General features: G+C 46.6%; 1 protein-coding gene across 1 annotated transcript; it reads left to right on the top strand.

Annotated features, from left to right (window-relative positions):
- The first annotated feature begins 1,479 nt into the window (after nt 1-1,479).
- On the top strand, nt 1,480-25,230 carry COMMD5 (COMM domain containing 5). The gene is made up of 7 exons (XM_015427063.1): nt 1,480-1,680; nt 3,217-3,377; nt 5,762-5,790; nt 10,406-10,456; nt 16,247-16,342; nt 19,032-19,107; nt 24,837-25,230. Exons 1-7 carry the CDS (start codon nt 1,509-1,511, stop codon nt 24,936-24,938), a joined length of 687 nt encoding a protein of 228 aa, XP_015282549.1. The 5' UTR covers nt 1,480-1,508; the 3' UTR covers nt 24,939-25,230.

Genomic DNA, 25,230 nt, shown 5'->3' with positions numbered 1-25,230 from the left:
GATGGGGAGGCCACCAAGGGATTCGAGGGTCGCTCTTAGTTGCTTGCCATAAGTCAGTTACGACCAAGGGCACTTTAAAGGTAAAGGTTCCCTTGCTCGAAAGGTTCCCTTGCTCCAAAGCCAGTCGAATCCAACTCTAGGGTTGCGGTGCTCATCTCCTTTTCAAAGTAGAAGAGCCAGCGCTGTCCGAAGACGTTTCCGTGGTCATGTGGCCGGCATGACTAAACACCAAGGCGCACGTAACGCTATTACCTTCCCACTGAAGTGGTACCTTTTTATCTACTTGCAATTTCTTGCTTTTGAACTGCTAGGTTGGCAGGAGCTGGAACTAGAAACGGGAGCTCACTCCGTCATGCGGCACCCAGGTCTAGAACTGCTGAACTACCGACCTTCCACAGCCTGCAGTTCAGCGTCTTAACCACTTGAGCCACCGCAGCTCCTATAAGGGCACACAAAAGCAGATGTAATTCCTCCGGTAGTGAGGTGTGTGTGTGTGCTTTTGTGTTTTCCTTATTGAATTCATAGCTGCGCGCCAAACATGAATTAGTCCCACCTAGAAGTGAAGAAGTGTTTAAATTCGAGCCAGTGCCAGCATCTGTTCCCATAGGCAGTCATACTAAAAAAAGGCCATTTCAAACATGCATGTACAACCTTTGTGTGCAACGCACATGGCGATGAAAAAGTTGAGTGTATGAAGTGATTCCATGAGAAAGGCTTGTCTGTGAAGTTCTGGCAGTAGCCTTCAGTCTGGGATGGCCCATTCACACAGGGAATGATGGGAGCCATGCCATCCATTGATGCTATAGTTATGGAGCCACAAACGTGCCATGTGTGTGACCATGAGAAGGGGGCCCTGCAGTGTCACCTCCAAAAGCCACCTCGTCCTCCTGCGTCCTCTTTCCAGGGGCCAGCCATGTTCGCGAGAGGGCACAAAAGTCTCTTGCTGTGGCTCCCCAGCACCTGAGATTCAGAGAGATGCTTTCTCTGAATATGGAGGTTCCATTTATCCATCCCGGCCAATAGCCAGCCGTTTCTAGACCTTTCCTCCATGACTTGGCCTAACCTGTATTTAAAACCATGTCAACTAGTGACCATTCTGGCAGTGAGCTCCCTATTATGTGCTGAAGAATCATTTTCTCTCGTTTGCTCTGAATGCTAAGGTTATGAGAAATGAATGGGGGGGGGAGTGTGTCTCTATCTCGAGTCTCTCCATACCATGCATGGCTTCTTCTTATAACATTTCTCTCATCATGTCCTCAGCGGTCCCTCCTCTAAGCTAGAAAGCCGGGGCAAGGGATGTCACTCTTCCCCTCGAAACGTGCCCTTGAGCATGAGCAGGGAACGTTCCGCCTTCCACGGCTGCGGTGAAGAGCGCTTCCTCGCGCTTGTGCCTTTGGGACGCTAGGGGGCGCGCGGGGGAAGCGGGACGTGCTCCGGGAATGGTGGCGTCACATGATGAGACCTCTTGCCCTAGGAAGCTTTGCCGGGCGGGGAGGGGGGGCTGAGCGATGGCGGCTGCGGGGAAAGCCGTGTCCCTTCCCTACCCGCACCCGGGGGTGACCGGGGAGAGCAGCTTGAGCAGAGTCAGCTTTCTGGGGGCTCGGTTGCCCCCGGAGGTGGAAGCGATGGCCAAGAGTGTTCGGGAGCTGGGCAAGGAAACCTTCCGGAAACTCCTGAAAGGTACACGTTGTTGGGCAAGAAGGGAATTAAGGCTGCAATCTTCTGCACGCTTGCTCAGGAGTAAACTCCGCTGAATGCAATGGGGCTTCTGCATAGATGTGCATAGGGCAGCGTGGGAGACTTTTCACCACTCTCCAGTTTCCCTCTTGCGGGCCTGCGAGGCTCTGCTTGGCTTGCTGAAGGTCCCATAAAACCGTAAGAGGAACCGCTTTGGATCAGGCCGGCGGACAAGGTGCATCTAGTCCGGTATCCGGTTGTACCCGGTAGCGAACTGGATGCCCTGGAGGACCAGCAAGTGGTGTATCGAGGCCTTCAGCTGGAGTTGCATCTTAGCACTGGTATGCAGAGACTTGTTTCCTCTGACTGTAGTGATTCCTTTTAGTCCCTCGACCTGCCCTCTTATGGGCCATCGTGTGTATCCCACCCTCCTCCCGATGCTTGAACGGAAGGCTTTACAGTGGTTTCCATACACAGGATGATGGGACTGTAGACCCTACAATCTTAGCCAATGTACCTGTTGCCCTTCAGGACCAAGCTCAGAGAAAACTGGGTTCTGCCAGTTGTAGCCTGGATGGCTGTGATGTCACAATGCCTTTCTTCCTTCAGCAGCAGCACTGTGACTTTTGGGGCACTGATTTCCCTCTTAAAATGAAAGGAATCAAAGGCCCATTCATTGATTATCATGTATATATGTGGTACAAGGGGAGGGACAAGGCGGATGGCTCCGTCTGTGTTGGAATTGTTGGACAGTATGTGAATTATATTAAAATGGTGGTAGGAATCCAGTGACTGTTGTACCTGTGCTTGGAGTCACAAGTTTTTGTCTTAGCAAATTGATTTCCTCTGCAGGAGGAGCAAATAGAGCTTTGATCCTCAACTGGTGGGTCCCCAGGAGGGGCATGCTCATCATTCTCTTCTAAAGAGATAGAGATGGCCGAGTGGAATGATGAGGCATGGGTGATCAGAAACTGAGGGATGGGTACATGTAAGAGCGTGAGGGAAGCAGAGGGAGTGATAAAGAGTAACAGAAGTGGATGCCGCTCAGCAGGCTGGGATCAAAGATGGGTCCTGCATCTGGAAAGTTTCAAGACTACTGAGACAGATGTTCACTAAATGTTTTACCAGTTGAATACCACGGAATACTGGAGGGCAGAGGGTAAGGCCCCTGCCCTGCATGCAGTCCACTAGATTCTACCCTTCCACAATCTCCATTCATCACATTCATGTGTATGTGAAGGGAAACTATATTAAAGGGCCTGTAACTTGCCAGTGATGAGGAGCTGCGGTGGCTCAAGTGGTTAAGACGCTGAACTGCAGGCTGTGGAAGGTCGGTAGTTCAGCAGTCGGAATACTGGAGGGCAGAGGGTAAGCCCCCTGCCCTGCATGCAGTCCACTAGATTCTACCCTTCCACAATCTCCATTCATCACATTCATGTGTATGTGAAGGGAAACTATATTAAAGGGCCTGTAACTTGCCAGTGAGGGAAGAAGGCATGCTTGCTTCTGAAATCATCCTTATTGGTTTGTTTTTTCCAGTCACCGTTAGCGCGTTAGAAGGAAGAGACTGCAGAGAGTCTGTGAAAATGATTGCCGAGAGCACCAATCTCTCAGACGAGCAGCTCGCGATCCTCATCTCTGGCATGTATACCCTCCTCAGAGAAGCCTTGAGGCTTCCGGCTTCCTCTCTGAAAGAAGACGTAAGTAGAGAGCATGCATGTTCCTCAGGAAGTGAGAGCCAAACTATACCTTTCCTTTTTCACAAGTGGGGAACTGCTTCTTCCTCAGGAAGTGAGAGCCAAACTATACCTTTCCTTTTTCACAAGTTTTCCACAGGCATGCAGCAGCTGTGGGGAACTGCTTCTTCTTTCTTTCTTTTTTTTAAAAGGAGAACAAAGGCCCCGGTCACACAGGCCGGATATCGCGGGGGGAGGCGTGGCTAATTGCCCCGGCTCAGTTTGATGCGCGATTACGCGATCAGATGCGCCAGCGGCACGCCACGGGTCCTTCCCTCCGCGCCGGCGGGTAAACGAGGGACCAGAGGGGAATGCTGCACGCTGGCGCGATCACACCACGGGTGTCTGGAGGCAGCCCGTGGCAAACGTTTACTAGTACCTTGGAGGTACTAGTTTTTTAAGGCGCATTGTCGGCGGTAAGCCACCGGTGCGCTCCACTTCCCAGATGTTGGGACGTGATCATGCCCGGATAATCCGCCCACCATCCGTGCCTCTCCCGGGGCCAAAGATGGGCTTGGAACAGCATGGTGGGGAGAGGAAGGTGCTGCCCCCTCAGCAGCTTTATTGCATGAAAATGATATCACGAGAAGTTATTCTGGTGATTCACTGCTCCATGGACACAGATAATCCATGTGGAGCAGCAAAATCAGCTAGATAATTCTTTCTGATGCTGTTTTGCACAAGAAAACTGCTTGTGGGGGAGGCAGGAGCCCTCCCCCCATGGCATTGTTTTGAGCCCAGTTGGGCTATCCTTTTTTTAAAAAAAAAGAAGAAGAAGAAGCAGTTCCCCATGACTGCAGAAACACTTGAAAATGCATGAAAGAAGGTAATGCATAGTTTGGCTCTGAGGCAAACTGCCTGACTGGTGGATGTGCTCATTTGAAACGCATACGTGTCTGTATGCCGTGATCTAATTTGGTTAACAAAGCTCCCCATGAAGACCTTAAAGCCTAGTGCACTCCCCCAGTTAAAAAGTCTTAGTTGAGTCAATGTGTGGGTTTTAATCGATTAATTTGTAGATTGTAATTGATTACAAGTTACACATGAATAATGCGATAGTTTTTTAAGGAGGAAAAAAAGACATCCTTTGGCCTACGTCTGTGTGGTGCGGTGATCCGAATATCAGGCAAGGCTCTAGGAAACCTGAGTTTGAGTCTCCGCTCTGCTATGGGAGCCTGCTGGGGGGACACTTGGGGCCCAGCCACACACTCTTAGCCCCACCTACCTCACAGGGTTACTGTTGGGAGGATAAGATACAGGAAAGGAGAAGGATGTTGTAAGCCACTGGGTTTTTTTGTGGAGGAAAAGCATCTATAGATCTCTCAATCTTCGAAGAGGGATTTTCCCAGGAGAGAGTGAACTGGGAGCACTTCTTCTAAGTAAGGGCTGCCAATCTTCCATCTTTCACATTAAATGTCAGTAACATCTTTGTTTTATTTGTAAAACATTTGCCTGATTAATCAGGGATATGTTTTTGGTCATTCATGAGGTGTTTAATCTATCACTCAGACTAATGGTGACTTAAATGGACTTAGAGGTCCAAATTAATGGTGACTTAAATGGACTTAGAAGGGTGCAGCTCCGATGGGGATTGGATTGTAAAGGTTTCACCCCTATTCAAGGCACCTCCGCATGTTTGGAAGGCAAGTAAAACTCTTCTGAAGTGCTTGTGGTTAGAGGTATGGGATCACTGCTCTCCACACCAAGGAGGTCGTCAGTCTCGTGTTCGCAAGCAAGAAGCTCTATCCCCCTCGGAAAAGCATTTCCTATACTTTGCCTATAGGTCCAGGTAGTGCCCTTGGAAATAAATCCGATGCCAGGATTGGAAAGTACTCTGGGGTTCAGGCAGTCTCTTTCTCCTCACTGCATGAGATGGGGCCAATTGCTGTAAGCATCTCTCAGCCCAGTTTTCAGCCCTTGGGGACGGCGGGGGATAAATATAAACAATAAATAAATATTAAATTATTGACCTTTCTTTTTATAGATTGGTATCAGGATGGTTTATTCCCCGCCTAGTGCTTTTTAGATGGTTCTATATTGTTCAATGTTTTATGAAGTGATCGGGTTGTATACCCAGACAAACACTTTGGCAGGCACCTGCAGAGTGATTTTTCATGCCTCCCGGGTAGGTTGAAATGCCCCCAGAATCCTAGCTTTTGCAGGGCATTTCTTGGGGAGGGGGGGTCCTGCTATGTGGACTGAGGTCTTGCTCGTAGAAATGTTAGTCTGGCTCCAAGCCATTGCATGTGTGTGTTACAAACTGTCTTGAGGACATTTGAGTGGAAAGGCAGTCTAAGAATGTGTTAAATCTTGCCAGAACTGCAGAACAATCTCTTTTTTGTTGACAGGTTTTTAAAGAAGATCTGAAAGAGCTTAGGTATGTATATTATTATTTCAATTAATTGAATCTTTGAATTCCTGTACAAGATGCCCCTGTGATGGATGCCTGCAACCCTGGAGAGCCACTGCTAGTTGGGATAGACAGTACTGATCATTATAGACCAAGGATTCAATTCAGTAGAAAGCAGCTTAAGACATTCAAAGAGAGTGAAGCTCTGCCCCCGAGTGACACTTGTCCATTTGAATGTATGTAATGGGCCTATGAGAATATACTTGAACGTGTTTACAGTTCTCTCTTTGCGGCTGGGAACCCTGTGTAGACCTCCGTGACCAACTGCTCCAATGCACAGTAATTTATTATGTCTGGAAACCTGGTTTCTACATCGTTACTTGAGAACACATTTGCCCAGTCATTGTGAGAGTAGTTAAGTCACCCAATATTTCAGTATTTTCTTTCTAGTCACCTCATTTATTTCCATCTCCATCTTGAGATCCACCTCCTGATTTTGATTGGGGGTGGGGGGAAAGAAAGTACGCCCCCACTTTTAAGTAACCCTTATGGCCTCATATCTCCATCTGTAGCAATTCTGTGGGGGAGTTTCTTCCCATAATGCTTTCCAGCTTATTTGACTCTGTGTTCTCTTTGATATACAAAGCACCACCTTCCCCAACACATCCCTCCCTGTCCTGGTCTGTACACTTTATATCCAAGGATGACCGTATCCCTTTGATTTTTCCCTATTCCCCCGTTTCTGAAACACCCACTAAATCTAAATTGTCATTTAGCTGTGAGCTCCCCAGCAACCCTGACTTGGCTTGGAGGCTTCTAGCACCAGCACCTCTTCTTAGCTTCCTTCTCTAAACATCCCCACCTCCCTCACCCCACCTCCCTTTCCCCATACAACCCTCCTTTGTTGCCCTACTCTCATTCTCAAGCTCTAGCCAATGATATATTCCCAAGAGGTTTCCATGCCATCTCTTTAGGATGGGTCATCCTGTACCGGAAGCTTCCCATTCCTGTCAGCTTTCCCCCAGGGGTTAACGTAAAAGCTGCTCTGCCACCTTTTTGATATTAAGTGGCAGAAGCCCGGTTCCCTTTTCAGTTCAGGTGAAGCCTGTCTGTGCCCATCTCTTAGAAGATAATGTAATGAAGCACTTCAAACACCAGGAAGTGAAATATAAGTGCTAATGATTATAGCCACAGAGGGGTCTACTTTTTGCATCAGGAAGCCTCTTCCTGTAGCATCCATTCACCAAGAGCTGAATAGACCCTTCCGTGGCCTTCCCAGCACCATGGTAATGTAACCCCCAACATAAGAGTGTTCTTAACATAAGAAGCAACACAAGAGGTGTCCCTGGTACATGGCAGGTTCACTGTTTAAACTGTAAACTCCTTGGTCAGAGATCTCTCTCTTTCTGTGCTCTTTAATCTCCCTGTCCAGTGATGGCATTACATAAACAATGCCTACACCTGTATTTATTTAGGTGTTTTCTGTGCTGCCACTTCAGAGTCCTGCTCCAGGTGGCTTACAGTTAAAATAATGTAACAATATAAAATAAGAACACCATCTATATCTCTAATAGCTAAGTTGCCCCCTCCGTGTGGATATCTAAATCCACACATCAGGGGCACGGGGGGGGGGAGAGAAATTTTCCTGCAGACTTGGAGCAGTCCCCAGGTGTGCAGAAAAATCTAAAAAGTTGAAAAAAGTATACGGGGGATACTTAAATCCCCCCAAAAAGTGAAAGAGCATTCCCTGTGCAGGGAATGCCCTGGCAACTGTCTCACCCTTGCTGCTGGCGTGGGGAGGGAGAAGGCTTGGCGGGCTGCCGCCGCTGCGGGGGGGGGAGAAGGCTTGATGGGCCACCGCTGCTGGTGGGAGGGGGAGTGCTTTGTGGGGAGGGGAGAAGGTTTGGTGGGCCCAGCGGCTGGGAGCCATGCAGCCCTTGCTGCTGGTGCCAGGAGGTGGGGGAGAAGGCTCACCTGCTTCCTCCTTCTCCTCTTCCATCCACGTGGAGCTCCCCCCCTCATAAGTATTGCGGGTCCCCCTTCTTGTTACACAGAAACAGCATGAAAGCAAGCCATAAAGCAGGCCATTAAAGAAGCTTGTAAGGTTTTTTTAAAAAAAAGATGTGTTTTGGCCTGATGCCTGAAAGAAAGTAAAGTAGGCACCTGGCGAGCCTCAAGGGGGAGGGTGTTCCAAAGGGAAGGTGCCGCCACAGAAGGTGCCCTGTCTCTAGTCGCCGCCTACCTCACCTCTGCAGGCCGGGCCACAGAAAGGAGGGCTTGAGAGGCAGATCGTAACTGGCGGGCTGGGCAGTGTGGGAGGAGATGGCTCTTCAGGTACCCTGGCCCCAAGTTGTTTAGGGCCTTGAGGGTAAGAAACGACACTGTGGATTGTGCCTGGAAACAGCTGGGTAACCAGTGCAGATGTTTCAGCACAAGGGTGAGGTGCGTATCCAGCCTCCACCAGTAGCCTGAAGGCTGCAGTTTGAACCGATTGAAATTTCTGAATGGGTTTCAAAGGCAGCCCTATGTAGAGCACATTGCAGTCATCTTATGTGACCAGAGCATGGATCACGGTGGCCAGCGCACACTTTTTGAGGAACAGCTGTAGCTGGTGAACCAGCCAGAGCAGATAAAAAGTGCTGTGTGCCACAGAGGAGACCTGAGCTTCCAACCATAAGCCAGGACCAAGTAGCACCCCCAAGCTAGGATCCTGTTCCTTCGGCCGGGGGGGGGGGGAGTGCAACCCCTTCTCGGACAGGCTGACTACGCAGTCCCCCAGCAGTTTCTCAATTGACCAAGAGCAGCTCAGTCTTTTTTTGAGCCAAGCTTCAGTTCTGGCCCTCATCCACCCCGTTGTCTTCTCCAGGCACCTATTCGGGACTTCCACAGAGCCACCCAGCTTAGCTGTTAAGGAGAAGTAGAGCTAGGTGCCACTTGGACAACTGATGACTCTCCTCAGAAGTGCTCAGAGCAACTTAAGTGTTCTGTGGTGGTTGGTGGGAAAAGGTGGTGACCTGAGCAGTCACAAATAATCTAGACACAGCTGCTGCTTCTTTTAAACAATATTTTCACCTCTACAGCCAGTAGGAGGTGTGGATGAAGAGGAGAAAGTGGAGGCCACGGATGTTGATTATTCCTGATTTTACAATAGATCCCAGACGAGTTCCTAGCAGATACTAAAGGTGATTTCTCCTCTGATAACAGGGAGGAGAATCTGCATATGCTGCCTGCTGATTTTTAGTGCAGTGTTATCTTGCTGCGGTGGCTCAAGTGGTTAAGACGCTGAACTGCAGGCTGTGGAAGGTCGGTAGTTCAGTAGTTCAAGACCCGAGTGTGCTGCATGACGGAGTGAGCTCCCGTCTCTAGTTCCAGCTCCTGCCAACCTAGCAGTTCGAAAGCAAGAAATTGCAAGTAGATAAATAGGTACCACTTCGGTGGGAAGGTAACAGCGTTCCGTGCGCCTTTGTATTTAGTCATGCCGGCCACATGACCACGGAAACGTCTTTGGACAGTGCTGGCTCTTCGGCTTTGAAACAGAGATGAGCACCGCAACCCTAGAGTCGGATTCGACTGGCTTTCGAGCAAGGGAACCTTTACCTTTACCTATCTTGCCAGAGCTTAGAAAAGAGCAAGAGTCCACCAGCACCTTGAAGACCAACAAAATCCGCGGCAGGGGATGAGCTTTCGTGAGTCACTGTGAGCGCATCATGATTCACAAAAGCTCCTACCCTGCCACAAATTTTGTTAGTCTTTAAGGTGCTTCTGGACTCTTGCTCTTTTCTGCTGCTACAGACAGACTAACACGGCTACCCATCTTGATCTTTCTTGCTAGACGTGGTTGGTGATTTGTTTATGCTTAAGTGTTCTGTAGATCTGCAGAGTGCAAAAATGGCTTAACAAAAGCCTGTCACAAAAAGATGACAGGCAGTCACTTGCTCTGCCCCCCCCCACCCCAAATCTTCTTGGCTTTTGTAGCATGAGCATAACTGTGGTCCCATTTGGATGTAATCCTCATGCAATGCTTTGCTAATGAGGTCACAGGAAGCTAGTAGTGTTTGATTCAATGCTGACTGCAGAGCCCATCTTTAATTGGACAGTGGCATCATGCATTGCAGCATCTTCCTTTACCACATGTGCCCGAGTATCCATTGATCCCTTTTGGATGACAAGACAATCTGTGGTTTTGAAAAACAGACGCTGTCCCACTTCAAAACGTTTCCTTTGTTTTTCAGAGGCCAGTGATGTAATGCTAGGGCAATCCGCCTGTATTGTCTGGGTGTGATCGCTTGTTCTAATTAGCCAGCAAAACACGATGTCTGTGACATGGACTTAGTTGAAATCTCCACTGGGTGGCTCAAAGTGGAAGCTCGGGATGAAATCGGAGGCACCGCAAGCCTCCATTTAAAGCCTCCTGTTACAGCATTGTGCAATATCATGACACAGCAAAATCCACAAGGGCCAGAGACTACCAGGCAAAGAACGGGCTCTTTTGTTTCTTAATTTGCTGGTTAAAGTTCCCTTGTGTGTAGGACACATGGTATTGTGTGTGTGTTGCTGCCGTCTGAGTTGGGTTGTTAAATGGAATGTTTTCTATTTGCAAGCATTTGCCGTGTGTCTCAGTCTGTACCCTTCTCTGTTGAAGGATCCCGGAAGAATTCGTTGTGGACTTTGCCACCGTAGCCTTTGGAAATAGGTTGGTAACTTTATAAGTCAATTGTGTTCTCTTTCTTTAGAGTGGTATAACTTTCTGAGCCATATTTTAGTCAGCAGTGCCTTGAAGACAAGTGGGGAAATGTTCCAGCCCAATGGGGGGGGAAATTATATACATACATGCGTGCATCATATATGTATGCATAAATATCCCAACCTCATAACTCTTCCACCCTCATATAGTCCTAGATGTTACAGCATAGGATGGGCAGACAAGGTTTTTTCTTAAAGCATTTGTTAGCCATGGGCAAGGGTCCCTTATGGCCTGGGACTAACATACCTTAAGGAAGCCTTCTGCCATATGAACCTGCCTGTACAGAAGCCATCTTCTGAGGCCCTGCTTTGGTTCCCCCTGTCATCTGAAGAGAGGGCCTTCTCCGTCATGGCACCAAAACTTCAAAACTCCCTCCCCAGGAAGATTTGTTTCTCTTCCTCTAGTATTGTAAAAGGCTAGTAAAGACTTTTTCTAAAAATTTCATTTGGCATATCCTCAATAGCACTTATTGACCCTCCTCCCTGGTTCTGGAGTTGCTTGTGTGTTTTTATTGAATTATTTTATAATTTTAAATGTTTTTAATTGTGCAAATGTTTTATGTCCACCGCCATGAGAACCCTGATCGAGCAGAAAGACAGTATAAAAATGGTTTAAATGAAATAGATAATAAACGGCTGTTAGGCTGCGTTACTCCAGGGATGGGCCACACATGGCCCGCACCCATTCCCCCGGCTTTTGTTAGAGGAGAAGGATGTAGTCTTACGTTTTTAACAAAGTTGAGTTTCTGGTCCTCATTGCTGCAGAAGGCAAGCTCAAAGACCTGATTGGAGAAAGTGAGAGAAAGAGAGAAGGCTTTTGTCAGTAGAAAACAGTGAGTGCAACGTTAGCCTTCTCCTGGTTGTTGCATTGCAGACTTTGTTGCTAGCCACGGGGAGGGCTTCCTGAGCTTGCCTGGAAGCTCTTGAGTCAGTCTATAGTGTAAAATCCTCTTTGGAATCCAAACCCATTGCTGAGTGTTGAGTGAATTATTACGCGGAAGGGCTCCTGTAGAGCTTCATTTATTTCATATCAGAGTAGATTAATGCGCTGCATTCAATCCAGGTGGATGTATTTATTTTTCAATTATTTTTTTACCTTCTGGGTTTTTACCTTCAAGAAGCTCAGGATCCTCCAGAACCAGCTGAATAAGCCCTTTCTTCTAAATTAACATGATATCGAGTCAGCTTCTCTCAAGCCAGGCCGTGTGTTGGGCTTTTGAGGCAGTTTGCTAATACAGAGCAGCCTCAGCTTTGATCAGCATCCAGGGCTGACTAATGACCTTCTCAAGGCTTCCCAGGGTTACACCCAACCTAATTGACCTACTTTTTAGGCTGAGGAAGACAGCTGGTGAATGTATTTTCCCTACGCTTGGGTGTGTCTGCGCAGTCAAAGGGGAGGCCCACACCTTGAAAGACAAATGAAACCTGAATTTAATTCCTTAAAAAAAAAAAAAAAACCCTTTCTTTGGCAAAAAGGCACCATTCAATAGGAGCACTTAAATATTTTAATTGTCTGTGTAGAACATCCCATTCCAGGAGCTTCTGGGCTGGTAACATACTAGTCATTCTTCCCTGTTCCTGCCTCTATGGAAACCCAGATTGAATTTTTAAAATTCTGGAAGATGTTCCAGCTCAAGCTTCACCAAGTCTCCATGAAAAGAGAATTCTAGGGTTTAAGGGGAAACTACGGCATGCCTTTGAGGACTGTTCTCTATGCACGGATGACTTACTAGCAACTGTGCCAGGTTGTGGTAAAACACAGGGATAGGGAGAATCTCTTAAATGTAAATCCCCTTGCTTATTACTGCAGTCCACAGATTCCCCCCCCCCCTTTATTGAGAAAATGTGTATGTTGCTGCTCCAGAACCTACTCAAGGGGACTGACAACTGAAAGGGTTAGCAACAAATGAACAAAAAACAATAACAAGTCAAACCATAAAAACATACCAGGGCACAAAGGCAGGATCAACAAAGCGGACCTGTCTAATATGATATTGATCAAACAGTCCTCCAGCTTGGAGCAGGCCAGAGCCCCTAAAAAAAGTGGAGTACCTTCGTTTTAAAAAAATGAATTAACGGGAGCCCAGACATTTAGTACCACCTTGTTTGGCCTGTCTGCATTCCACTTGCATATACACTGCAGCTGCAGTGGCTCTCGTTGGCTGTTCCTTGAAATATACATTGGCGTAAAAGTGAAACGTTTAGTATAGATGCACTCTCAGATTTCACACCTACTGTATAGCCCCCTGGGTTAACTCTGGTCTGACTAATGCAGAGCGGGTGCAGAAAAGGAATTCCTCAGGCACATAGAAGAACTTCATGCAGTCAAGGAAAGGAGTTCCACAAAACTCAGTTGGAGACAGGGGAGATTAATGTAATCTGTATGCGGCTGTGGGACTGGTCTGGAAGCATCTTTGGTGCATTCATTCCAAAGGTACTTCTCCTCCTCCAGAGTCAAGCTCTAGAAACAGGAGGTTCTGCAGGTTTGAAACAGAAGCCTCCCATGCAGTGTGTTGGTTGGCTGGTCTTCTGTGATGTCACCAAGCAACCTCTCTCTCTGGATAGCCCAGGCCAGCCCAATCCCATCAGATCTGGGAAGCTAAGCAGGGTTGGCCCTGGTTAGTATTTGGAAGGGAGATCATAAAGGAAATCGAGGGTCGCTATGCAGAGGCGGGCAATGGCAAACCACCTCTGAAATCTCTTGCCTTGATAAATCCCTATGGGATCGCCATAAATCAGCCGCAACTTGACAGCACTTTCCACCAACAACAACCTCCTTCCTAACAGTGTTCCCTCTAAGCTGAGTTAGTGTGAGCTAGCTCACCATTTTTTTAGCCTCCAGCTCACACATTTTTGTCTTAGCTCAGGAAGGATAGGCTCCAGAGCAAACTAATGTATACAGCAGCTAAATCGCTCACTCACAACTTTAATGCCAGTGGCTCACAAAGTAGAATTTCTGCTCACAAGACTCCACAGCTTAGAGGGAGCATTGTTTCCTAAATCCCTCAGGCATTTTTATATATATATAAATGTTTGGTTCAGTTTGGTTACTAATAAGGCATTAAATAAATGGAAAAACATAATGGTGCTTGAAGAGGAAGAAGGCTGTTCACTTTAAATGTGGGGAAGGGACAAAACTGAGTTTCAGTTTGCTGTAGGGCATCTCCATCTCTTCTGCTGGGATTCCAGAGGGAAGTCAATGGAGATGAGCTACAAGTTTTATCTTTTCGTTACGTCTGTCTGCACCCTGTGTTCATGCTGACCCTTCTTGTAACCGGAATGAAAGCATCTCATTCCCTCCCTGACTAGATCTAGACTATCAAGAGCCCTTTTGAAACAAATTATTATTCACAGCCGCAAAGAAGAGGCTATAGTGACCTCATCCACTTCCTCAGGAAAGTAGCTTTAAAATATTCTGTAGATCCATCCCAGGGATATGTTGACAGTCAACTGGTGAGAGACCTAGTTTAAGATCAATCTCTAGGGGGCCCTTCTGCATGGACAGGGTGCTGTAATAGACTGCAGGATCTGGCTGCAAATCCGTACCTGGCCATGGACTTCACTGCATGGACTTTGTTCTCTCTTAACCCAATCACCTCTTACCACCTTGGTGAAAGTGTGAGATTAAAAATGTGCTGGATGGATAATCCAGCTGTCAGACTCACCTCTTGCCAAACACTGCAGGAAGCCAGGTTGCCTGCCCTTTTCAGTTTGCAAAGGGCTGCTTTGTTTTAAAAAAATCAGCAGATTGTTCATTTCCTTATTTATTTTTAATTAACTCTGAAAACAGTTCCCATGAAGGGGAGTTTGTGATATCTCAGACACTAGCCAGTCAGCACTATGCGCAGCCGAGAGTTTGTTTTGCAGGACCATTTCCCCTGAGCTCAGCTCTGGAGACAATGAGGAGGGTTTGACAAGAACACAGTGAATGTGCTGCTAGAGTGCAAGTGACTCCTCGCTTTTCGTATGCTTGTACGTACTTTGGTGCAAATTGTGTGCTTTTTTCTTGTAAATATCTTTATTCTATGCAGTGAGTTTCATTCCTACTGCCAAGCAGAATACATAAGAAGGCTCTGAAGCTCTCATGTGTTAAATTAGGCAAATGCTAGAAAGGAGATCTCACGTATTACATAAGGAACTTAAATCTTCTCTCTGTACTTGTAACAAGATGACATTTGGCTGTGTGCCAGGGGCCGTGGTGCTGATGTTATTTGGAAATGAGCTGGATGCTGACAATTTAGGGGACGATTCCGGTAATGTTTTTTCCTCCTCTCTCTTGGCAAAGAGATGCAGACAAAACACCATTATTAAAAAAAAATCTGGAGTGGCTCTTGTTAATGTTTAACTCAGCATTGGAAAAGGGTTTTTTTTTGTTTTTTTTTATCTCGCCCAAGCTACCTCCTTCCTACATCCTCTATCTCATGTCGCTTTTGTCCATGCATTTTCCATGACCCCCAGCGTAGTCTTTTCTGTGTTCAAAGGGTCTTTTCCAGAAGCGGAAGAATGGGTTGGATCTGTAACGCACCTTTTAATGAAACCTGCTTTTAATAAAAGGTTTCCCAGTGGTCTCCCACACAGATCTTAAAACAGTCACAACTCGCACTTTTTTTGTAAGAAAGAAAGATAGGAAGGTGCTGGTATTGATTTATAATGTTGTGCTGATTTCTACCAATTCCCCCATCAGACTTGGAAGAGCCCCCCCCCCCCAAAAGGTGCTGGTACTTAGTACTGATACCACAACAACAACAACAAAAAGCCTTGCTTACAACACTCAAATAATCAACACCCTCCAGAACACAGAACAACAGTTAAAATCACCCAAACCTTTGGGTGCACAACAGCACCACCCACTAATAAGGATGATTATATAACCATTACAGATCCAACCCTGTGACTTCAAGGGGACATTTTTTTGTTGCTTCCTGGCTGGAGCTTTTTAGACAGGGCAGGCTAAGGAATGAAAGAAAGATCAGTGTGTGCCCAGCTGTCCGCAGACTTTGCAGAGTGGGACTTCCCCACTTCTACCACGGGCTGCTCAGCCCCCTGAAAGCTTGTTCCTAGGGGGGGCATACCAGATTAGAACGAACAGCAGATGCCTGCTGGGGAGGAGAATTAGTAGAAATCTCCACCCTCTCTTCCCCAAATGGAAATGTCATTGTGTCGGAGGAACTATGTGGCTGGATGTATGCCAATAACAGTTGGTTTTTATTTTGCTTCCTTGTTTATTTGAAATCCTGCTTCTCTCCTATCAGACAGCTTCTGGCAAGACCAAGAAGCAGTTTTTCAAATTAAAAAAAAAGATTTGTAACCACCAACTGCATTTTCAGTGAGTAAACACATAGTAGGAATGATAAGAGCATTGAAATCAATATTAGAAGACGTGTGACCACCGTAGCTACATTAATCTGAATAAAACCAGTTTCAAAGGATATAAACCCTGGTAACACCCAGAAGTGCAAGAAAGGTGCTTCAGAAAGTCAGTGCATGATCAGTCCTTATCGCACTGCAAAGTAGGCCCAAATTGCCATCTTCCATGTTACAGATGGCAAGGTGAGTCTGAAGCAAGTGAGTTGCATAACTCTTCCTGCAGCATTCATGGCCTTTTGGACATCTCCTGGTCTACAGCTAATTCTCTTACTGACGCCTTGTTCACGTAAAGTATCCCGTCTGTCCAGTTTATTGCCCCTATGACTTGCTTTACATTTTTGTACTATTTCTCATGTTTTGTTTTCATTATCAGGCGACCCATTCTTGAAGCCACAATTCAGAGTCAAGCTAACAAGTTGCCTAGAGTCGAAGATTTCAAGTGGAGAGTGGATGTGGCTATTTCTACCAGGTAAAGAAGAGTAAGACGTCCATACATCTTCACGGGGAGGGGGTCCCATGCTTAAGTCATCTGGGGCTGCCACTTCTTTTTTTTAATACAGAAGTGATTTTGTGTACAACACTGGATGATAAACTGGGGGGCAGGAAGTAAGAAGTCAACCAGATCCTCCTGTGAAAGCTAAGTTGGCATTTCCCAGGCCTCTGAATCATATTAAGACCCTTGGAGAAGGCCATCCCCCTGTATTCTGGACATCCCTCCTAATCGGAAAGATACTAACCCAGAGCAGTGACTCATGCAGAGACTGCATGGGCAGCCTCCTCTGAGGGCAAGTAAGTGGGAGAGATTGAATGATCTATTCACACCCAATGTGGAGACATAGTAGAATTACTTGCCTGCATCAGAGTCTGACTGGGAGGAGGAAATGCCAAAGTTAACTAGTCCTGCAGAGGAAACCAAAATATGTCAAAGGGGAAACCGCAAAGAAAGAAGAGGGAGGTGGAGCCAAGGATATGCAGGCAAGGAACAGCTGGTCAGTTCATGGGATCAAACTTAAGACTTCATTGGGGGGGGGACCAATGCCCCCTCTAAGCTGTGGAGTCTTGTGAGCAAAAATTCCACTTTGTGAGCTACTGGCATTAAAGTTGTGGGCGAGCGATTTGGCTGCTGCATAAGTTAGTTTGTTCTGGAGCCATCCTTCATGAACGAAGACAAAAATGTGTCAGCTAGGGGCTAAAAAACACTGAGCCAGCTCACACTAACTCAGCTTAGAGGGAACACTGGGAGGGACTAAAGGGTGGTGCCAACCGCTTGACAGAAGAGGTTGGTCTTGAAGGAAGCAAGAGAGGTGGCGTCATACAGGTGGCTGGGAAGGCAGTTCTAGGCCTCTGGGGGCAGTCAGGGAGAAAGAGCAGAATCCCCTGAAGGAACGGAAGACTTTTGCATGGTTTGCGCTCCTTTGAAGCGTCTGGCTACAGTCCTCACCCACTGGCTGCAGTTTCAGTGACTGTCTGTTAGACCTGACCTCAGTTTCCATTCTCCCAACTGCTAGGCCTTGTTTTTTATTCACCTGCTAGTAGTTTGCCAGGAAGTGGCTTTGGGCTGCAGAGGCAGGGAGCCGATCTGCTGATAGGAGGGGTGGCTGTAGGAGCCTGGCCTGTTGGCCTGACCCTGTTGTGCAATCCCTTCCCACCGGCAGTGTGGAGGGAACTGTCTTCTCCTGCTGACCTGGAGTCAGCACTGATCCACGGTATGCTGGCCAAACATTATTCCGTGCTGAAGAGAGACGGAAAAGGCTGCAGCTAAATATTCTTCACCCCAGTTGCTTTGGGAGGTACAAACACACCTTTGTGACGTGGACCCTGGGGCAGCCTGGGCTCCATTTTTGCATCTTCTCTTCTCTGGTTTCCATTCACCACAGGCTTCCTCTGGGACTTCCTGTTTACTGTCTGGCAGCCATCTCTACTTAGAGTGCCATCTTCAAGTTTCCTGTCTGCCAGTTCCTGGCCTAGGTTTGGCAGGCAGAATCTGCACCCACAGTGACTCATTTCCCACTCCACTGGTCACTGGCTGGAGAGCTGTAGAAATAAAATAACGCTGCCGGTTAGATGGGCTTTCTGCCCAGCCAAGAGGGTAAGAGGTCTTTTCAGAGAGACGGATGACTGTCTTCCGGTGACTGGCCTGCTACCCTGACTAGAAATGGGGATACTTGTAATGTTTACAGAAATGAAGGAAGAAAAGAGCAGTTATCTGCAGCAGAAGAAGCAGCGTTGCATAAAATAGGGAGTGACGTCGGGGGAGGAACGGGTTGGTCATCCTAATATGGCTACAACAGTGTTATAGGATGGGTTTTTAAAAAAAAAAATTACTTTATTTTTTTAAAACTATATATACAGAATAACATACAACTTCTAGACAGTCACTAAAATAATATTTTCATATCTGTTGATTATCTACAAATAAACCAGAGATCTGTTAAAGAAATAACATACCTTGATACAATGTATTTTTTGGAAGTATGTCTTTTTCAGTTATATATTGGATTACAGGAAACCATACTTCAACAGATTTAGTGATGGAATTATTTACTTTGCTATAATTAACTCTATCTGAGATTTAACTCAGGATAAAGTAGTCCCAAAGTCAAACTTGCCATTGTTTGATCTTAAGTATTTTCTTATCTTTCCACATGGTTGCCAATGTAATTCTGGCTATAGCTGTTGGTGGACTTGTGAATTAATACAGTTGTACTGGAAAGCTATCGTTCAACAAATTAAACAACAAACAAATTAATGATTTACTTTTAATACCAGAACTTTTTCTACTTGATTTTTGAAAGCAACCTTTAAAGGATAAAAGTAACATGAAATTAGGATGGGTTTCTGACGTATACTGCTTGTTGGGTCCCTGTGGGTTCTGTGAACGTCCGAGGGAAGAGAGTTCCAGAGTGGTGAGTCAGCTGTTACGGCCCCGTGTGTCCATCAGCGTCCTAAGTGGGTTCACAAGAGGGAAAGAAGATGGCCTCGCTCCAAGCTGTTCTGGCCATTAGCAGCCAGTTTCCTGCCAAGGCACAAAAGTCCTCTTGAAAAGATGGGTGGACTGACTCCTGCTGCCTCTGTGTGGGAAGTTTAAATGTCCGGTTCTTCATGGCAGTCCAGGTGTGTATTTTGGCTCTAATGGCTGGTCTATGAATCCTTTCCAGCTCCTTGGCTCGTGCTTTGCAGCCGTCCATCTTGATGCAGATGAAGCTTTCAGACGGGACAGCTCATCGCTTTGAAGTGAGTTCTCATTCTTCTAAATGGATCCAAGGGAAGGAACCAGTCTTAATTCTTTGTAGGAATCATGGCTACCAAAAGCCTTACAGCCGCCAGAAAGAATTTCTTTTTTGGCAGGTTACTCTGTGCTCGCTTCCTTGCTTAAACTAACCATTTGCGCTAAGGCTCTTGTTGCCCCCATCTCTCCTCTCAGTCACCATTTTCCCCCTAAAGATTTGGAGCTGGGTCTTGCAGGCGTGTGCCTCCTTCCATTTCTCTCTAATTGTCTACTGTACCTTTGACAACTGGTGCTTGTGCCTGGGGTGTGAACTGACTCCATGGACCAATATTGTGTGTGAAGCAATACAAAAGTCCCATTGGTGATGTTGGTCTGCAAGGACCCATTCGGCATGAGCATATTGTCACTTGATGGCGTAGTTATCAGGTAGCAAATATGCATTGGTCCACTGTGCAGAGAATACTTTTCAAAGGGGTAGTGAGTGACTGGTGTCACATAAGCAGAAAAGAGCTGTGAGGTTGCTAGTATAAGGCTGAGATCATATGCACAATTAGACCCGCCCAAGGGTCATTTTGTAGAAAAAGAGGTGCAGGAGCTCATTAGCATAACTCATTAGCATAACTTATTTGCATATGCCACGCCCCCTGACCGGAAGTGTGTCAGAAGGCAACACCCACCGCTCAGGCTTCACTGGACTGTTTTGGATTCCTAGCTATGGGAGGGGGGGATGTGCAGATCTGTTCTCACAGAGGAGGGAGAGCTTGTACCTGAATAAAACTTGGTCTTAAAGGTGCCACTGGACTGTTTTGGACTGGGGGGCCGGGGGGGGGGCTCTGCAGCTTACCTGGCTGCTTCTTGCTCTGACTGAGGGCTGCTGGGAGCAGGGGGTGGGGCTTGTTGCATGTGCCTGCCCCCGGGCTCTTTACTGCCGGAGCTCCGCTCCTGTGCGCTCCTGCAGGAAATGACCCCTTGACCCGCCATAGGTGTGAATGCTGGGCGGATTTAAAGGGCACGATCAGACGACAACATTTGGGAAGCGCCCCACAGCCGTTGGCAACCCGTTCTGCTCTGCCGCAGAAGCAGAGTTAAAAGACACTGGGGGAAATCAGGTCGTAAACAGGTTGTGATGGGCCACAGAGGGACTTTCCCCTGTCTGATCGCTCCAGTGTGCTCTCATGGCGTCGGGATGGTCTGATCAGGCCATCACGACTCCGAGCCGTTGTTTTTTCCCCCCTTTCTCAGTATGCACATCATCGCACACTCCATAGGGAGCCCTCAGTGCGGAGATGCGATTCATCGATTTCTCGTTTAAGCGCATCAGAAATAAACAACAACAACAAAAACCCGACTCACACATGGTTGCGTCTGATCACACAGTGGTGGGCTGCCCCCGCAGCTTCCAAGGACTGTGTGATCGTGCAACTGCGGGTCAAATTCCTCTGGAGGAAATAGCCTCGCTTCCCCCCTGCCTTATCTCACCCGTGTGACTGCAACCTAAGTCTCACCTTAGTCCCTAACTCTCTAGGTAGCCTTCAAGCATGCTTCTCTGAGTCTCCTATCTACAATATGAGAGTAATAATACTGGCCTTTCTTGCAGGGGGGTTGTAGAGGTTACCGCAGTAATGTGAGTGAAGCTCACCAGATGCTGAAAGTGCTATATAAATATTAAATGTTACTATTCTAAAAATTCCTATTGCAGTGTATAGCTTAAATTGTATCTTTAACTTTGCATCTTTGCTTTTTTGTTGTTGGGGGTTTGGTATTTTTGGCATTTTTGCATGTGTGTGTGCGCGCACCTGTGCCTGGAAGTCAGGGCGACCTCTGGCATCTCCTTCTGAGCCGTGGAGGATGTTCAGAGAAGTGGCTTGATAGCCTGCCTCTGCCTCCTGGCCCTGGTATTCTTTTGGGGTCTCCTGTCCAAATCCTTGCCAGGGTTGGCCCTGCTCACCTTCCAAGATCTGACGAGATCGGGCTTGCCTGGGCTAACCAAGTCAGGGCTTGTTCTTTTTGTGTTTTAAAGTGGTGGTGCAGCGCTTTTCTTTTGCTTCTTTAAAGAAAGCCGGTTATTCCCAGAAGTCCTGGCTGCAGGAGGATGCGTAAGAGCATACTGGGAACAAGTCTGAAAGGCTCAAACTTAGATGGGTTGTTTTGAACTTTCAGCATTTCCTTGAATAGCTGAGATGCTTGTCAGCAAGTAGGAAGGAACTTTCCATTTGTACGTGCCAGGAGCTGTTGTATAAAAGCATGCTACCCCAAAGTTACATTTGGAGTGAGATTCCTGTTTACGCAGCCTGGCCTGACATCTGCCCTAGTCGAGCAGGTTTTATGTAAACTGACAGCGTAAACATGCAGATTATTTATGACCTTTGAGCTCATGATACACTTCTGTGGTGCTAAATAAGTCGCCCTTCCTGTGCTGGTGCATGACTTAGTGAAATGGCACTGTGTGACTGATGCTTGCTTCTCTAGTCGTTTCGGAGTTACTGCAGTTGCGGAGATTATGGGACCACTTAGGCAGCATCCCAGGGGAAGTGGTCGTCTGCTCAGACTGCCACACAAGCGTGGCCCAGCCAGAAATCCAGCAGTGGCTCCCACCCATTTAGAGCGCAGTTGCCTCCCTGTATGTGAGCAAACCCGTCATTTAGTAATTATGAGCGCCAAGCTGGGTTGTAACAATGTCATTCCGCTTTAGTTTAATGTACAGCGACGAAGATTATGTAGTCTTGCAGATGTGAAGCAGTCCTCTGAACAGCAAGCTGCGTGCCGCCTGTCTTTTGTCATTTGGAAATCCAGCATGGCCGCCTTTTGCATGTGGGAACTGTGCCCCTCAAGAACCTTAAATTTTAAAGTGTGCTATAAGGGAGGCAGATTGTTACTTTACAGTAGAGATCAGTAGCCATTTCTACAGCTTAGCTCTAATCCTGTTCATGAATCTAAGGAAGGGATTAGATACAGGGAGGTAAACAACCCTTTGAGTTGGCAGGCAGGCTGAAAGGGAAATTGATTCTTGAAGATCACATTTTATAAGGCCACACGCTCGTGTGTTAAGTGGCTGGGATCATGTAACTTTATTTGGCCTTGGCTATCTGGAAGACCAGCACTAGGAAGAGTGGAACTCTCAACAGTTTTTTCAGTCTGTAGCTTTATGTTTTTTAAGAGTTATGCATCCAGGTTGTGATTTAAAATATATAAATAAAATATATAAAGATCACAATATGGATGCATTTAGCAGTCTGTAGATAAAATATTACTTGGCTGCATTTAGAATGTCAAAAAGATTCAATATTCCTGAAACTATTGTTAGTAGCTGGCATGTAAATAGTCACTCAGCTATGGTGAGTGCCATTAACCTCCAGGTGATCAGGCAAGGTAACATTTGAAAATCTGAGTTACTGTCACATAGTCATATGAGGCCTGACAGACTACTAAACATTTTGGCTGGTGTGTTTTGTAGATGTATATACAAAACATGGTTAGCTACATGATCACAGGTTGTCAAGGCACGTGACAGCAATCATCTTGCTAAAACTAAGCAAGTCTGGGGTTCATTTGGTGTCTGGATGAGAAGACATTGAGGAATCCTATGTAGAGCACCTTTTGCTATAGAAGAAAGGTAGAATATAAATGTATTAATAGTCTGCCTTCTCTGGAGATACATCACCTGAGTTTATCATCCGTTGTACAGAGTCAGAGTACTGGTACATATAAGTCATTATTGTCTGACTAACAGCAGCTTTCCAAGATTTCATCAGATATCGGGAAAGACCCTCTTTCTACATTTTTGTGATATTTTTAATTGGGGAGGCCAGGGATCTATGTGATTTGATTGTTTATTTGAGTATTTTTAGCCCCTAGAGGGACCCAAACCAGGTTAGGAAAAGAAGGCAGCTCCAGATTACAATGAACAAAGAAATCTAGGCTGGTAAGATGATTTCCACAGGCCCCAGGTTGCAAGCCCCGTACTAGGCACCAAAAGCAAGAATGCTTTGGCTCCTGTCCAGGTGTTTGTGCCTCTGGCCTTGCCCAGGTTAAATACTTGCAGGAAGAGGAGGGTAAAGGTCAGGTTAGATTGACCTCAGCGGCTGCGAGCATGCTGCAGTGAGCTAGCAGGATCTTCCTCAATGCCCTCACTCACTAGCCTCCTCTGCGCATGGTGAGCATGTATTCTGCTATTGAGCCATGGTACACACTTGTTATCCAATCCATTGGCTGCAGGGTTGGGGACTGAAGAATTTTCCCCTATCCCCGTGAGCTTTTTAAAAGGATGAGAGCAATCAGCTCTGCAAAGCAGACTGAGATAGAAAGTTTTCTGTCTGCTGTTAACTATAATTATGAACAGCAGTCTGGTTCGTGCCTTTTTGAATTGACCATAACTGCCTTCCTGAACTGCTGTAATTTTTCCCTGTTGCATCCAGTGCCCATGTCCTAACCCTTGTCATTCTCCATCCTTTGCAAAGATACTGCTAGCCTGACTGTCAATGCCGGTCACTTGTGGCATAACAGGAGAACCAATGTTTTTATAAAAGCTTTCCGGTCTGGTTGCCTGGATGCAGTTATAGCTCACCATAGACGATTAAGCATATAGCTGTTTGCAAGCCCGGAATCACTGTTCTATAATTCCATGAAGTTGGAGGGAGACTTTCAAGGGGGATCAACTGCTAGTGGCAGGAATTCTACATAAGCTTCTGTTGGGATGCAGAGGAAAGCCAGTATGGGGTAGCAGTTAGGAATGCTGGACTAGGTTTGTGAACACCTGGGTTTAAATCCTTACTCATCCATAAGTTCACTGGATGGCCTTGGCTACTTAGCCTCCCTGAGCCTGCCTTGGCGGGGAGGGCGGGGTAGTAATTAAATAAATTAATTAAATAAATAAAGATAAATACTCTCTCCAAGTTTGAGGGCAAGTAACAAGTAACGGAAAGAGTCTCTCAGCCCCACCCACCTCACAGGGTGTCTGTTGTGGGGAGGGGAAGGGAAAGGAGTTTGTAAGCCGCTCTGAGACTCCAAGTGAAGGGCGGGGTATAAATCCAATCTCCTCTTCTTCTTCTTCTTCATAATTGACTTCATAGGATTGTTGTGAGGGTGAAATGGAGGAAGGACCACCACGAGTTCTTGGCAGAATAACAAAATGTGATCACATGCTGGAATAAGGCTGGACTAGACCTGGAGTTCATCCACCTGTTTCTCTTCCGCTCTGCATCGAGTGCAGTTGAAACTAACTTGTCAAGGTTTCTGGCTCTGCAGAATTCCAGTTGCCTCATTTGACGCAAGAGCCAACGGTGCTGGTCTGCTTGTAGTCCAGCACCCCATGTTATGCAGCGGCCAACTAGATGCCCCCACGAGAGCATGTAAGCAGTGCACGATTCCCCCGGAGGAAATGGCTGCTTTGGAGGGTGGACTGTATGGCCTTATTCCCCGCTGAGGTCCCTCCCAGTCCTAAACCCCACCCTCTCTAGGCTTCACCCCGAATCCCCAGGAAATTCCCAGCCCTGAATTGGCAAACCTAACCATATCTGTATCATTCCTTGGAGATAGATCAAGATGGGTAGCCATGTTAGTGTCTTTAGCAGTGAGTATCTGAAGCAGTGAGCAGTGACTCAGGAAAACAGGCCCATAGAAGGAGAAGGAATTGAATTAATAACAGCGGGAAGCCATTAGTCATGGTTAGCTCTCATATCGATGCATCATACCTTGTCCAATCACAATTTAATTTTTTTGTCCCCCTGTGTTCTAGGTACCCCTTGCAAAGTTTCAAGAACTAAGATACAATGTTGCCTTGATCCTGAAGGACATGAATGACTTGGAGAAAAGGAGCATTCTAAAGATTCAGGACTGAACGTTTTCTGATGATTTGTCAGTACTTGAAGAAGTCAAGGGAGCCACAGAAAGCATAAAATCAGGAGTCCTGGCTGTGTAATTATGTGTATTGTACCATAACGTTTTTGAAACCTGCTGTAAATATTTTTTTTCCTTTCTTTTCATGTGTTGAAAGCTGTTGTTGGGTTGTTTTCTTTGTTGGTTTTCTTCTGGTCCTACATATAAATGAAAATGGCATTACCCCTGCTGATGAGCACTTCTGTATGATTCAGCAAAACGTTTTTATAAATAACCCTCCCTATAGATGCTAA

Source organism: Gekko japonicus, unplaced genomic scaffold (assembly GCF_001447785.1).
Source record: "Gekko japonicus isolate JY-2015 unplaced genomic scaffold, Gekko_japonicus_V1.1 scaffold425, whole genome shotgun sequence".
In the NCBI taxonomy this organism is placed as follows: domain Eukaryota; kingdom Metazoa; phylum Chordata; class Lepidosauria; order Squamata; family Gekkonidae; genus Gekko; species Gekko japonicus.
The sequence above is the reverse complement of the archived record's forward strand: the minus strand, read 5'-3'. Positions and strand labels throughout refer to the sequence as shown.